Genomic DNA, 13,783 nt, shown 5'->3' with positions numbered 1-13,783 from the left:
CAATTGAACCTCATTAATTAAAAATAATAATAATATTTTCATATGATTTTTTATATATTTTAGAAGATATTGTAAGATTGATCTTCATTCAGAATGAAAAAATTTATATGATTAATTCTCAATCTGTATTTTACCCTTATAGTTTAAAAGTATGGCTCTACCTCTGATTCAAGTAATTCTTAATAAAAAATGATTTTAAAGTCATTTGGTTGTATATGCCATGCGATGCATAAGTAGATAACGAGTAAAAAGGTGCGGCCATTTTTATTAATAACCCAAAAAAAAAGGTTTTTTACAAAAATAACCTCAAAATCTGAGTTTTTTTTCAAATATAACCAAACCGCCAGGGTTGCTGGCGGTCCACTTCTATAGCGGACCGCCAGGGACACGGGCGGTCCTCTAGGGACCCGACCGCCAGAGTTTTGGGCGGTCCGCTATTTTTTTTTTTAGAGATCTGATTTTTTCTTAATATTTTCATTTGTGAAGTTTTAGTTTTTTTTTTGTTTAGGGTATTTGAAGTATTTGTCAAAAAATTAAGGACTTGGCCTTTATTAAAAAAATTTCAAGTTCTGACAGCTTGTTGGTCTTTTTTTTTTTCGGTTTTTATAATATATGTATAATATATACATATATACATACATACATACATATATACATACATACATATATACATATATACATACATACATATACACATACACATACATATATACATATACAGTTTTTTTATGATGTATTTATTATGATTGCAGTTTTTTTATGATGTATTTTGGACTGTAGCTCTTTATTATGATTGTAGTTTTATTTTATATTTTATATTGGTTTTTATGTTTTTTCTGCTTTACATCGAAACGGTCTTCTGAAATTACAACGTATCTTTCACGACGTCAGAATAATAAGTACACAAATACAATTAAAGTTCAACGATACAACTGAAGTTCACAAATATTCATAACTTAGTTCACCTAAGCAAAATAATAAGTTCATCTTTCACGACGTCGGAATAGACCCAATAGACGAGAAGATTTTCTGGTGCCAGCTGCAGGAGCAGCAGTACTTGTAGACCCTTGGCTACTAGATGATTTTCCGTTTCTGGTGCCAGCTGCAGGAGCTGCAAGAGGTGGTTGTGTTCTACCAGTTGCTTCAGCAACAACTCTCGCATTTTCTCTTTCATTGTGTTCGTTTATGGCATCTGAACATAACAACAGAATTCAGTTATTAATATAATAAAATCATAAATTAATTCCGAAAAATGCTACATACCTGCCCTGCGCCTGTCAGAAACGGAACGGCGAGCCTGATTTCCCGATGGCCTCCTACCACCCATCTCGTCCATGGTCATTATAGCACGTTTGTGTCTCCTCCTCCCCTTATCCATCCTTCTGAAGGGAGTATTCTATCACCGACATACGCAGGTCACTCATGCTGGTTGGGATAAGAATGGAAAGATCCACCCCAAGTAGAAGCAAGGTAATCGGTACGATACATGTCAGCGACATAGTGATCCTCGCAGAAGTTTCTCACTCGGCATACCGCCATCACGTGACTACAAGGTATTTGTGTTAGTTGGGGTCCTTGGCATGTACATGTCACCTCTCTTGCCTCTCGGAATTGCACTACGTACTTGAAAGCCCTCTTCACAAACTCCATAGTGCCATCTGGTCTACGGCTGGAAGGAACGTACTCATTTGGATTGTGCACTTCGAATTCTGTACCATCATTACCCATCGGGATCACGGTCATAGTTGCACCTTTGTTCCTGTGTTTTCTTAGTTTCTCCTCCACCCTTGTTGAAAATGACTGGTTCATCCTTATTAATTCTGCGGCCTTAGCACGCCGTTCCTGAAACCAGGTATTTAACTTGTAGAAAGTGTCTTCTACAACTGCAGCCACAGGCAACGTCCGGCTCTCCTTGAAGACTGCATTCAGCGATTCAGAACCGTTGGTGGTCATAATTCCCCAACGGTAACCTCCATCACGTGCTTGATATATTTTCTCGTATGCTGGTGGCTCTTGGATATCTCTGGGATTATTTTTGCCCACCTTCATTAAGTAGATATTTGCTTTCGGCATATACTACATATAAATAAGGAAATAAAATAATATAAGTAAATAAAATACCTGTAGCAATCGCCTCTAAATCGCCTAAAATCGCTTCAAAATCGCCAAAATCGCTCTCTTTTTCTTCTCTGTGGTTTAACAAATGAGACTGTGTGCTGGAGAGAGAGAGAAAGCGTGCTTATAAGACAGCTAGCAGACCGCCAGGGATACTGGCGGTCTGGTCCCTAGTGGACCGCCCAAGCTGTCAGAACTTGAAATTTTTTTAATAAAGGCCAAGTCCTTAATTTTTTGACAAATACCCCAAATACCCTAAACAAAAAAAAAAACTAAAACTTCACAAATGAAACAAAAAAAAAAAAAAAATAGCGGACCGTCCAGAACTCTGGCGGTCGGGTCCCTAGCGGACCGCCCGTGTCCCTGGCGGTCCGCTATAGAAGTGGACCGCCAGCAACCCTGGCGGTTTGGTTATATTTGAAAAAACTCAGATTTTGAGGTTATTTTTGTAAAAAACTTTTTTTTTGGGTTATTAATAAAAATGGCCGAAAAAGGTGTATCAATTTATTTTAAAAACCAATTTAAAATTTTAATTATTCAAGCAAGTAAAATTAAGAATCAGACACAAGTAAAACAGTGATCAATAATATCAACAACAAATTTAATAAATCTTTAATTTAGTAGTTAACTAAGTGGAACTAGGGCGTGATGTGCTCATTAAATTTTTTGGTGAGCATAACTTCATAATCTATCGCATTGATTTCAAATGAGACGAATTAAATTTTTTGAAATTGTTATTAGAGCAATGTAAATCATTATTCTCGTAAATTACTAAATAAAAGATTATACAAAGTATTATATAAATCAAATTCATAATAATGAATAATATAGTTATACATACCAAAATTATCATATATAATTCAATTTTTGTTAATTATCTTATCGAGTTATTCGCACCCTTATCTTGATTGAATAAGCTAATGAAAATTTCTCCTTGCTCATACCTACACTTTAAATTAACGAAATATTTGCCAAAAAAAAGATAAACTGAATGCTCATAACATTTTCAACTCGATATATAGTCTCAGAAATCATGTACAATTAATAAATAGACAATGAATTAATTACTAATTAATTAGTTTAATTAGGACCCCAACAGCTCAAATACATAACAGTCCTAAGTCCCTCCTCTGATCTCTTTGCCTTCCCTTCCATTTCTTTTCTCCTCTCTACAGCCGAAGATGCCTTTGTAGCTTGAGAGAAGGCACCGAATCGACCCTTCGCCCGTTGTTGGAGTGACCGCAAAGCATAGTTCCAGCGGCAGAGGCCTGCCTGATCTTTCAATGCTTCTACTGCACTGATGCTCGCTGCTACCACCAAAGACACTCTACCTGTAGATGCCATGTTCTCTTTAGTTTTTCTGGTTTTCAGAAATTGAGGGTGTACGGATTCTGGTTGATTTTGCGTTATACTTCTAAGAAGGATTTTGGTTTTGCGTTGGATGGAGAGGAAGGCAGTAGGTGAATGAATTTATAGAGATGTAGCAGTAGTATGTGGAGATAAAGTTAGAAGATAATGGATGGTGACATAAAAAACAAAAAGAAAAAAGAATAAATAAATAAGATGTCGACAACTTGACTATGGGAGTGAGCTGAAGAGACGCTGGTTTGTGGAATTGAGGTGTTAGTTTTGGAAATTCCATGTCCCAATAACCAGGGGCTGATTGTTTAAGCGGCCATCAACTACCAAAGCGAAAGGAGTGGAGTTTAGCATCAAAGTGGGTCCCACCAGGCACCAGAAATATTTCATATATTCTATATTAACAAAAAAAATAAGGCATATATTTCATATATTCTATAAGGACGTGTTCGCTCGCGCTACTGATCGCGTGAAAGAAAAGCAGTTCAAATTTTCATTAATCTTATGCCTACATCCATTCCGATCAGAGCGTGAAAGAAAAGCAGTTCAAATTTTCATTAATCTTATGCCTACATCCATTCCGATCAGTGGAGGAACAGGGCCTAAAAATTTAAACATGCTTTTCGGCTGTGCTTGTACATTTTTGATGTAATATTCAATATCTGCACTTATTATGACGTTATTATTAAGTATATATGCTCTTAAATATACTTATTTCATTCTGTCATTATTGCAAGTATATAAAATACTAACACCAATTGCGTTATTGAAAATATACGAAAAGTAATAACTCACATCAATTGCACGCGTCAATATTGAAAATATACACAGTACTTGTTCCATATTAGCTTAATATTAAATTTTGTTTCAGAAACTTACATTATTCCGTACGTTATGGTCTTACCCATACTTAGAGTGGGCAAAATGATATGGCAGAGCCGGTTTTATTACGGAACAACACGGTTACGACACAATATACGTGTGTCGGATATGTGTCTTGACTCACGTATCTCGAGCTGTAACTATTCGTGTACTGTGATTATCGGACTTTTGAAAATTTGACACGGTACGGCACATCACGCGAAAGATCTAGTCATGATACTTCACGGTACTTGATTACACGAGTCACGCGTAATTAAAACCGTTAGATATTGACTAAATGATGAATCTTAAATAAACTAACATAAATTATGATTAAATTGTCACACAAGTTATATTTGAACATGATACGTTTAAATACGGCGTGACTCATGTAGTATGACTATTTGCATGCCGTGACTATCTCTTGACATTTTAGTCATAATACGTGAAAAATTAACTTAATCCGGCACTACACGTCTTCTCCAATCTACCCATCCCTTGACATTTATGCTATGCATTACCATAACCTCACTCCTAACTTCCTTCTATCCAATAGAATTTTTGATTGCCATGATCTCTATCCAGTGGTGTGGCTAGAATTTGAATTAGAGGTGGGCAAAAAGTTTTGAGTTTTCATGTTAATTAACCTCACCAAATTATAAAATAAATTTAAACATAAATAAAAAAATTAACACTCAATAATTTTAGTCAATTATGAGTTACAATTTACAATTGAATTCATTTGATTGGATTAATTGTAGTAGTATTAAATTATCAAAGAACAGAAACAGACAATTTTGTCACACATGAAATCGGGTATAACAGCCTGTCACGTATATTTATTAAAACATATACGTAAGACAGTGGATCTTTTATATGCATTACCAATAACACCATTACATATTAACCACATTCCAATATTTCTTACAAGATTTATCTGACATAATACGACAAACTATATTTTAGAAATATTTCCCGCATCATGTCAGTTTCTACAACCCAAATCCCCAATTTCATGTGGTTATGCTGTCAGATGCAATCCAAAACCGTCTCTCTGTATCCGTGTAATAAACCTGAAAATAACCCAAAGGGTGGGGGTGAGAAATAATAATAATATTATCTCCTAGTGCTAATTTGCCACAATCAGGCAACTGGACTTGCAACCAATCCATATCCAGAATTAAATCCTCGCAACTTAACATTAACAGGTCAATTTATATATATAAATGAATGCAAATGCTCAATCACAATATTCAATCGAATCTCAACTAATATAATTTCAAATGAAGCTCAACAAATAAATTTGGCTTAAACTCAGATTATCAGATCTGGTAACACAAACAGATGATCCACCAGCTTGTCACACAGGTGGCCACGCTAAACCCACACCTGCCAATACTCAGTACCCTCCACTGACCCTCATCTGATGTGCTTAGGCTTATATCGTTCATTTAAGTCTGGTTCACAGTCAGATAATATTTCGTATGCAATAAACTTAGAATTGGTAATTCTCAACACATTAAACAAACCTGTCATTCCGGTTCCAGACTGGATATGACATCAATCAGACGTCTCTTTATAGTCACCCATAGTCACTGTCACCGTCAGAATAAGAATCAGAATCAGATTCCCCCTCCCAATCAGTACTGGAATTAGCCAGGGCCGTTCACCATATGCGCATAAGGATTCCGTAACCAAAGTCTAGTCATGATCACTTTAGACTTTGTAGAGCTCAACAGATTTCCATGAACATAAACTTGTGGTGGCTCAACCATAATTCATAATAGGAGATTCATACAAACGGTAAACCGTACAAAATGATAGGTCAACAGTATCACAAAATTCAGTTATAATTTGATTGGGCTATGCACATGATTCACACATCTCAAATAATGCAACAATTAATTAATTGTTCAACATGACAAATAAATAATAATTTAATTCTAAAAATGTAATATCAAACAAGTCCAGTAACCCTGCACCTGATAACGTAGGGCACAAGGTGAATCAAAGCCAAGTCACCATTTTGTAAGCGCATCCGACGAGCCAGTTCGATTTGATTTGTCAAATTTGTATCTACGTCTAAAAGAATTTCCGAATCAAAATTGATAACTTAAAATCATCATTCTTTTTATACCAGTAGGTGAGAATATCTTATTGGTATGAACTGGTACAATTTCTAGGGAAAACATAAAGGAGAAATAAAATAAGGCTCATGCCGTATATATATATTGACTATCATAGCACAACAAAGAAGAGACCATTTGTTTATCTAAAATTTGTATTTAAAAACTAGTATACGTACAGTTTTATAGATCATATATAATATCCCTTTTTTTTATTTACACAACTAACATGCATATGTAGAAAGGGTTGGTACTCAACTTGAATATGTAATGCAATATATCTAGTATATGTATACATGTAGATTTAAAATCTGGATGCATTTAGTGTAGTAAATACTACTTAATAAACCAGAGTGCTATTACTCTTCTTTAAAATAATCTCAAGTCACAATAGTCAAGTCATAAATAAATATGAAACCAATTTTCATAGTTAAATAAAGTGACTTATATATAATAAACATGGAATTAGTTTTCATAGTTTAATAAAGTAACTTTTATATAATCGTATACATGTAATATATGTATGTGTCTATCTTCAAAGTAATTTATTTATTATCTCAATTAAGCTTTCTCCTAAAGTTCAGTTTATCAGGGTAACGTTGCAATTAAAATCAGTACAACAAAGCCACTTATATATATATACTTATGCACACATCAAAACTATATTGTTATGGTCAAAGATTTAGTTATCTAATTATATATGCAGAAATTAAGATACTAATATCAGATTACAAAGAAGGAAAAATCATTTGCACTTGTAGACCATAAAGTAGAGTTTGAATGATTCTTACAAAGATATATAGAACTACATCAAAAATATATTGGATCAGGGGCGGATTTACATATAGGTCAGGGGATGCTAAGTCACCTATAATTTTAGAATTCTTAATTATGTATATTAAATTTTAATTAAACTTTTATACAGTCTAACACCCCTCATAAAGTAACAAATGTTTGTTTATGATCTAGTGATTTGAGTTTTAGTTGTTATGTGTAATGAGGTCATGGGTTCAATTCCTACTAACTATATTTTTTTTTTATCTTTTTCACATTTTTATTTATACTACTTCATATCTAATTTTAAAATTTTAAAAATAAACAATTATCCACTCTGTTACATGGTGGCTCCACCACTGCCTCCATCCATAGTTCAGTACATCTTTCCTCACACTGTCCAGACTCCAGACCTCGTATAACTTTTGGAAAACAACAAATCTCATGTCACTATTCTAGGACGTCCCTATGACTCCTATATGGTCCACATTGCACTAATTTTCCTGGGAAAATAAAAAAGAAACGAAAAAGAAAAAGAAAGCAAAACAGCCCCTAGTATATGGGACATGGACATGGAATTCCCAAAACCAGTGTCCAGTTTCATTCCCCTCCCTTCTCTATAAATGCACATCAGACTCTTTCTTCTTCAAAAAACAACCAAACCTCAACAAAAACTTCAAATCAATTGCACGAAAATCAGAGATAGTTGGGACTAAAATGGCATCTAAAGGGAGAGTTTCATTTGTTGTAGCAGCGAGCGTCAGTGCAGTAGAAGCTTTGAAGGATCAGGCCGGGCTTTGCCGATGGAACTATGCCTTGCGATCTATGCAAAACAGAGTGAAGCAAAACTTGGGAGCCTTGTCTCAAGTTAGAAAGATTTCTTCTGGAGTCGATTTGAATGAGAAGGCCAAGAGATCAGAGGAATCGCTGAGAACAGTGATGTATTTGAGCTGCTGGGGTCCTAATTGAGTTTATTTAATTAGGATTACAAAGAAAGCAGATATGGAAGTATAGTTTCATTAACTTTGTAAATGTACATTTAATTAAGCAAAAATTTAAGCTCAGGTTTTGGTTCCATTTCACGATCTACTATTTTTTCTTCCAAAATTCTACAAAAAAAAAAGAGAAAAAAGTATCAGCAATGCAAAATACAACAAAAAATGTTGCAATGATATTAGTAAAATGGGAGTCAAACAATTCAAGTCACGGGCTGAGCCATGTTTGATGAATGGATGAATTGATCGTCGTTAATTAAAAAAAAAAAGTATTTTTCTATATATTTTAGAAGATATTGTAAGATTGATCTCTATTTAGAATGAAAAAATTTGTATGATTAATTTTCAATCTGTATTTGATCTCCATAGTTTAAAAGTATGACTCTGCCTCTGATTCAAGTAATTAATTCTTAATAAAAATATTTTCAAAGTCATTTGATTGTAATATACGATGTGATGCATAAGCAGATAACGAGTAAAAACTAAAAAGGTGTATCAATTTCTTTTAAAACTAATTTAAAATTTTAATTATTCAAGTAAAATTAAGAATCAGACAAGTAAAACAGTGATCAATAATATCAACAAATAAATCTTTTAATTTAGTAGTTAATCAAATGGAATTAGGACGTGATGTTCTCATTAAATTTTTTTGGTGAGCGTAACTTAATAATCTATCGTATTGATTTCAAATGAGACAAATTAAATTTTTTGAAATCGTTATTAGAGCAATGTAAATCATTATTCTCGTAAATTACTAAATAAAATATTATATAAAGTATTGTATAAATCAAATTCATAATAATAAATAATATAGTTATACATAAAAAATTATCATATATACTTTAATATTTATTAATTATCTTATCGAGTAATTCGTACCCTTATCTTGATCGAATAAGCTAATGAAAATTTCTCCTTGCTCATACCTACACTTTAAATTAACGAAATATTTGCCAAAAAAAAAAAAACTGAATGCTCATAACATTTTCAACTCAATATATAGTCTCAGAAATCATGTACAATTAATAAACAGGCAATTAATTAGTTTAATTAGGACCCCAACAGCTCAAATACATAACAGTCCTAAGTCCCTCCTCTGATCTCTTGGCCTTCCCTTCCATTTCTTTTCTCCTCTCTACAACCGAAGATGCCTTTGTAGCTTGAGAGAAGGCACCGAATCGACCCTTGGCCCGTTGTTGGAGTGACCGCAAAGCATTGTTCCAGCGGCAGAGGCCTGCCTGATCTTTCAATGCCTCTACTGCACTGATGCTCGCTGCTACTACCAAAGACACTCTACCTATAGATGCCATGTTCTCTTTAGTTTTTCTGGTTTCCAGAAATTGGGGGTGTACGGATTCTGGTTAATTTTGCTTTATACTTCTAATAAGGATTTTGGTTTTGCGTTGGATGGAGAGGAAGGCAGTAGGTGAATGAATTTATAGAGATGTAGCAGTAGTATGTGGAGATAAAGTTAGAAGATAATGGCGACATAAAAAACAAAAAAAATAAATAAATCAGATGTCGACAACTCAAGTATGGTAGTGAGGGGAATAGACGGTGGTTTGTGGAATTGAGGTGCTGGTTTTGGAAATTCCATGTCCCAATAACCAGGGGCAGATTGTTTAAGCAGCTATCAACCACCAAAGCGAAAGGAGTGGAGTTTAGGAATTCGTATCCTCTGCATTATCTCAAAAAGGAATCTTTTGAGTTTGATATATCTAGACTGTCCGATGAGCTTTAAGATTCGTGTGAATTAAATTCAGACTAATATTGAAGACCCCTATATTTTAGGTGGGAGGCGGATAGACTCTATTTAAAATCAGACAACCGATATCTATTAGCTCAAAAGATGCTCTTTTGAGTTAATGCAGACGATGCAGACTTGGAGTTTAGCATCAAAGTGGGTCCCACCAGGCATTAGATGGGAAATTTTTTATCTATATATTTTATTAAATTCAGTAATATGAAAATAGAAAGAGTATCTCATTTTTAATAAATATAAAAAAAATAATGATTTATTAAGTCTGATTCAAAATATATGAATCTGATTCAATGTTTCATATTCAAATATTATGTGTTTTTCTGAAATCATATGTGAACTAGAGCTTGGTTCTTCTCTAATCGCACGGTCTGAATTCAAACTAGAAAAAAAGAAAGAAAAAAACATAAATCTGAATCATTGAGTTCGATCTATAATATTTTAATAAAAAACGAGATACTCTTTTTATTTCTTATTTCCGTATGTTTAATTTTAATAATTTCTAGGGATAAAAATATTCCCACCGGATGCCTGAATTCCTGAGGCCGAATATTGCCAATGTTTATAATCATAAGACACTATTGGTTTCAACATTTTATTACTTACTTTAATATGATTTTTTTTTTAAACAAAATTCTCCCCCTATTCCGTTATTATAAAAAATAAAATTTCATATATTCTATAAAATTTAATCATGCCTTTCGGCTGTACTAAGTGTACAATTTTCCTTTAATATTCAATATCTGCACTTATATTAAGTTACTAGTATTATATCCGTGCGTTGCAACGGGACATACTATAAAAGAAAAAAAATTATGAAAAAAAACATTCAATAAAATTAATAATTATTCAAAAATTGAGGGACATGATCTTTGAATAGAATTATATGATTTTGTATTTTTAATTATTTTGAATCATTTTCTCTTATAACAATTTGATGATGTGATGATCCTATATTTTAAGTACCAATGATTTGAAATAATAACTTTCTAATTTTAAATTAATTTATACAAAATAGAATATATGATACAGCTGATTAGATATAATACCCATGTCGTAAGCAAACTGAATGAATAAATCTGAAATTACAAATACAGATTTTAAGTACCAATGATTTCATATTTTTGATGACCTTTCCAATTTTGTTTTTTTTTCCCTTCTTCCTGTCTCACTGATTTGTGCTTCTAAGATTTTTAATTGATTTTTATTGTGATATGTATAGACCTATAGAGAAACAAAATTGATAATATTTCTAGAATTCTTACAACATATAGAAACATAGAAAAAAAATAAGGAATGAAATAAGGAATGAAAGAAATAAGGAAACATAATTATATCGCTAAATTGAAAAGAGAGAAATAAGGAATGAATGAAATAAGGAAACATATTATATCGCTCAATTTCAGAATTTATTTAATTTTAATTATAATGCATCGTGTGACAGTACATGTGGCGAGTATGTTTTTAATTTAATTTAGACTTCTACACATTATTTAGATGCATTTAATCAAAAGAAGACATATTATGTAATTGGAGGGCTAGGATTAAATCTGAAATTTCATCTTTCAATCGTAGCCGTCAGCAGATCGGACACCCTACGTACTTAATAGTGGAATGGAGATTATTAAGTATATAAACTCATTTTATTATAGAATTGAATATATTTACTTCATTTTGTCATTATTGCAAATATATAAAATACTAACACCAATTGCGTCATTATTGAAAATATACAAAAAATAATAACTCACATTAATTGCGTCGATATTGAAAATATACAGTACTTGTTCAATTTTAGCTTAATATTAAATGTTGTTTCATAAACTTACATTATTCCGTACGTTATGGTCTTACCCAAGGTTCTAAATAGTGATTATAGCGGTATAGCGGGGAGACCAAAAAAAAAAGCTATTGCGAATAGCGTAGCTATAGCGGAAGCTATCACACATAGCGATTTTCCCTTTTCAAACTTTATATTCTATATTTCTACTAATTATCAACATAATCAATATTAGAGAATTGATGTAACAACTAAATGACAACTAATCTAAGTCTATACTTTTTATCTATTACACAAATAAGAAGGGAAAAAAAATCTAAAAAATAACATTATTTAATAGTTTATACTTCATGATATTACATATTATAATAGAGAAAGAGCAATTAATTTTATAAGGTAAATGAAGTCAATATACATATTTAAACATTTTATAATTATAATAATAATCAAAATCAGTTTTAAATTGAAACGAACGATAATAATTTTACAAATGAATACTATAAAAAGAGTAATCAAAATGAATAATTAGTATTTAAATATTTCTCGATATAGAATGATAGAATAAATCACAAATAAAGATAGAAGCATATAGTTTGATTTAGTATACTTATCGTAGAAGACCATGTAGCATTAGAAATAAGAATAGAAGTACAGAAGTCCATATAAATTGCAAAAAAAAAACCATGTAGCATAGCGGTAGCTATAGCGGGTCTCATATAGCGGTAATAGCGGTCAGCTATTATAGCTATAGCGGTCGTAGCTGAGTTAGCGCAATTTTATCTCATAACTTAGCGTTTATGGTCCGGAAAAGCTATAGCTAGCTATTTAGAACCCTGGTCTTACCCATACTGTGGGAAAAATGGCAACCGGTTTCGTTACGGAACGGCACGGTTACGACAATATGCGTCTCGGTTACGTGTCTTGACTCGTGTATTTTGTACCGTGATTATTCGTGTGCTGTGATCATCGATTTTTTGAAATTTTGACACGGCACATCATGCAAAAGATCTAGTCACAACACGTCACGGTACTTGGTCATGCGAATCACGTGTAATTAGAACCGTTAAATCTTGACTAAATGATAAATCTTAAATAAAGTAACAAAAATTATGATCACGTGAGTCACACAATACTTGTCACGCGAGTCTCATTTGGTCACGACACGTTTAGACACGGCGTAACTCACGTAGCATGACTATTTGCATGCTGTGACGATTCATTGACATTTTAGTCACAATATGTAAAAAATTAACTTAATCATGAGACGGCACATGAAAAAATAACTTAATCACAACAATGCACGACACGTCCTCTCCATTCAGGGGCGGACGCAGAATTTCTGCTAAAGAGAGACAAGAATCATATTCAAATAGCTTATAGGGTTTGAATCCATTAACTAATCGGATACTAGATAAAAAACAATCAACATAATAAAAAATAATAAAAATAATAAAAATAACAAAATAATATCATTTTACATATTAAAAAACAAAAAGTTGATCCGAATTCATAAATTTCTATAAAATTTATATTAAAAAACATAATTTTTTATTAACAATAATTTTAAACTGATCTGACGAGATTTTTAGTTCAAAAAAAAATACAAAATAGTACTGAATCCGTATTTTTTTTTACTGAATTTCAAAATCACATGGAGACAGTTGCCCCCTCTGACTCAAGATGAATCCGCCCCCGTCTCCACTCTAGTCATACAAAGGAACTTTTAAAATAGCACACGTCTTCTTAACGCTTATCCGTGTGCAAGTTCGGACACACGTGTCCAGCCGTCTTGTAAAGAAAATAAACAAACAAAAACAGTCCCTGGTATCTTGGACATGGAATTGAAAAACCCAGCGTCTACTTTCTTCTCGCATCAGGCCATTGCTTTATGTAAAGCACATTAATTTCCACATACCACTTCAATCTCAATAAATACACACCACAGTTATAATTTTTTTTTTTTGGAAATTTAAGAAAAAATTATCGATAGCAGGAAAGAGTGCCTTTTGTTTTT

At 32.6% G+C, this 13,783-nt stretch overlaps 3 protein-coding genes and 1 long non-coding RNA gene across 4 annotated transcripts in view; 1 reads left to right on the top strand and 3 right to left on the bottom strand.

Annotated features, from left to right (window-relative positions):
- The window catches only part of LOC144564928 (protein NETWORKED 3C-like), an 88,887-nt gene that overhangs the window by 11,474 nt on the left and 63,630 nt on the right, over positions 1 to 13,783 (bottom strand). The gene's annotated exons all lie outside the window — the stretch shown is intronic.
- On the bottom strand, positions 3,104 to 3,577 carry LOC144565391 (uncharacterized). The gene has a single exon (XM_078315130.1). The coding sequence runs from the start codon at positions 3,457 to 3,459 to the stop codon at positions 3,196 to 3,198; it is 264 nt and encodes an 87-aa protein (XP_078171256.1). The 5' UTR covers positions 3,460 to 3,577; the 3' UTR covers positions 3,104 to 3,195.
- LOC144565858 (uncharacterized) lies at positions 5,194 to 6,354 on the bottom strand. The gene is made up of 2 exons (XR_013515050.1): positions 6,318 to 6,354; positions 5,194 to 5,408 (listed from the first exon to the last, which is right to left on the bottom strand). It is a non-coding gene; the product is annotated as an uncharacterized LOC144565858 (long non-coding RNA).
- On the top strand, positions 7,858 to 8,312 carry LOC144565850 (uncharacterized). The gene has a single exon (XM_078315697.1). It carries the CDS (start codon positions 7,953 to 7,955, stop codon positions 8,202 to 8,204), a length of 252 nt encoding a protein of 83 aa, XP_078171823.1. The 5' UTR covers positions 7,858 to 7,952; the 3' UTR covers positions 8,205 to 8,312.

Source organism: Carex rostrata, chromosome 14, assembly GCF_964058835.1.
Source record: "Carex rostrata chromosome 14, lpCarRost1.2, whole genome shotgun sequence".
Lineage (NCBI taxonomy): Eukaryota > Viridiplantae > Streptophyta > Magnoliopsida > Poales > Cyperaceae > Carex > Carex rostrata.
The sequence above is the reverse complement of the archived record's forward strand: the minus strand, read 5'-3'. Positions and strand labels throughout refer to the sequence as shown.

Coding starts and splice junctions, on each gene's coding strand:
- LOC144565391 (XM_078315130.1), bottom strand. CDS start 3,459: ATGGCATCTACAGGTAGAGTGTCTTTGGTGGTAGCAGCGAGCATCAGT.
- LOC144565850 (XM_078315697.1), top strand. CDS start 7,953: ATGGCATCTAAAGGGAGAGTTTCATTTGTTGTAGCAGCGAGCGTCAGT.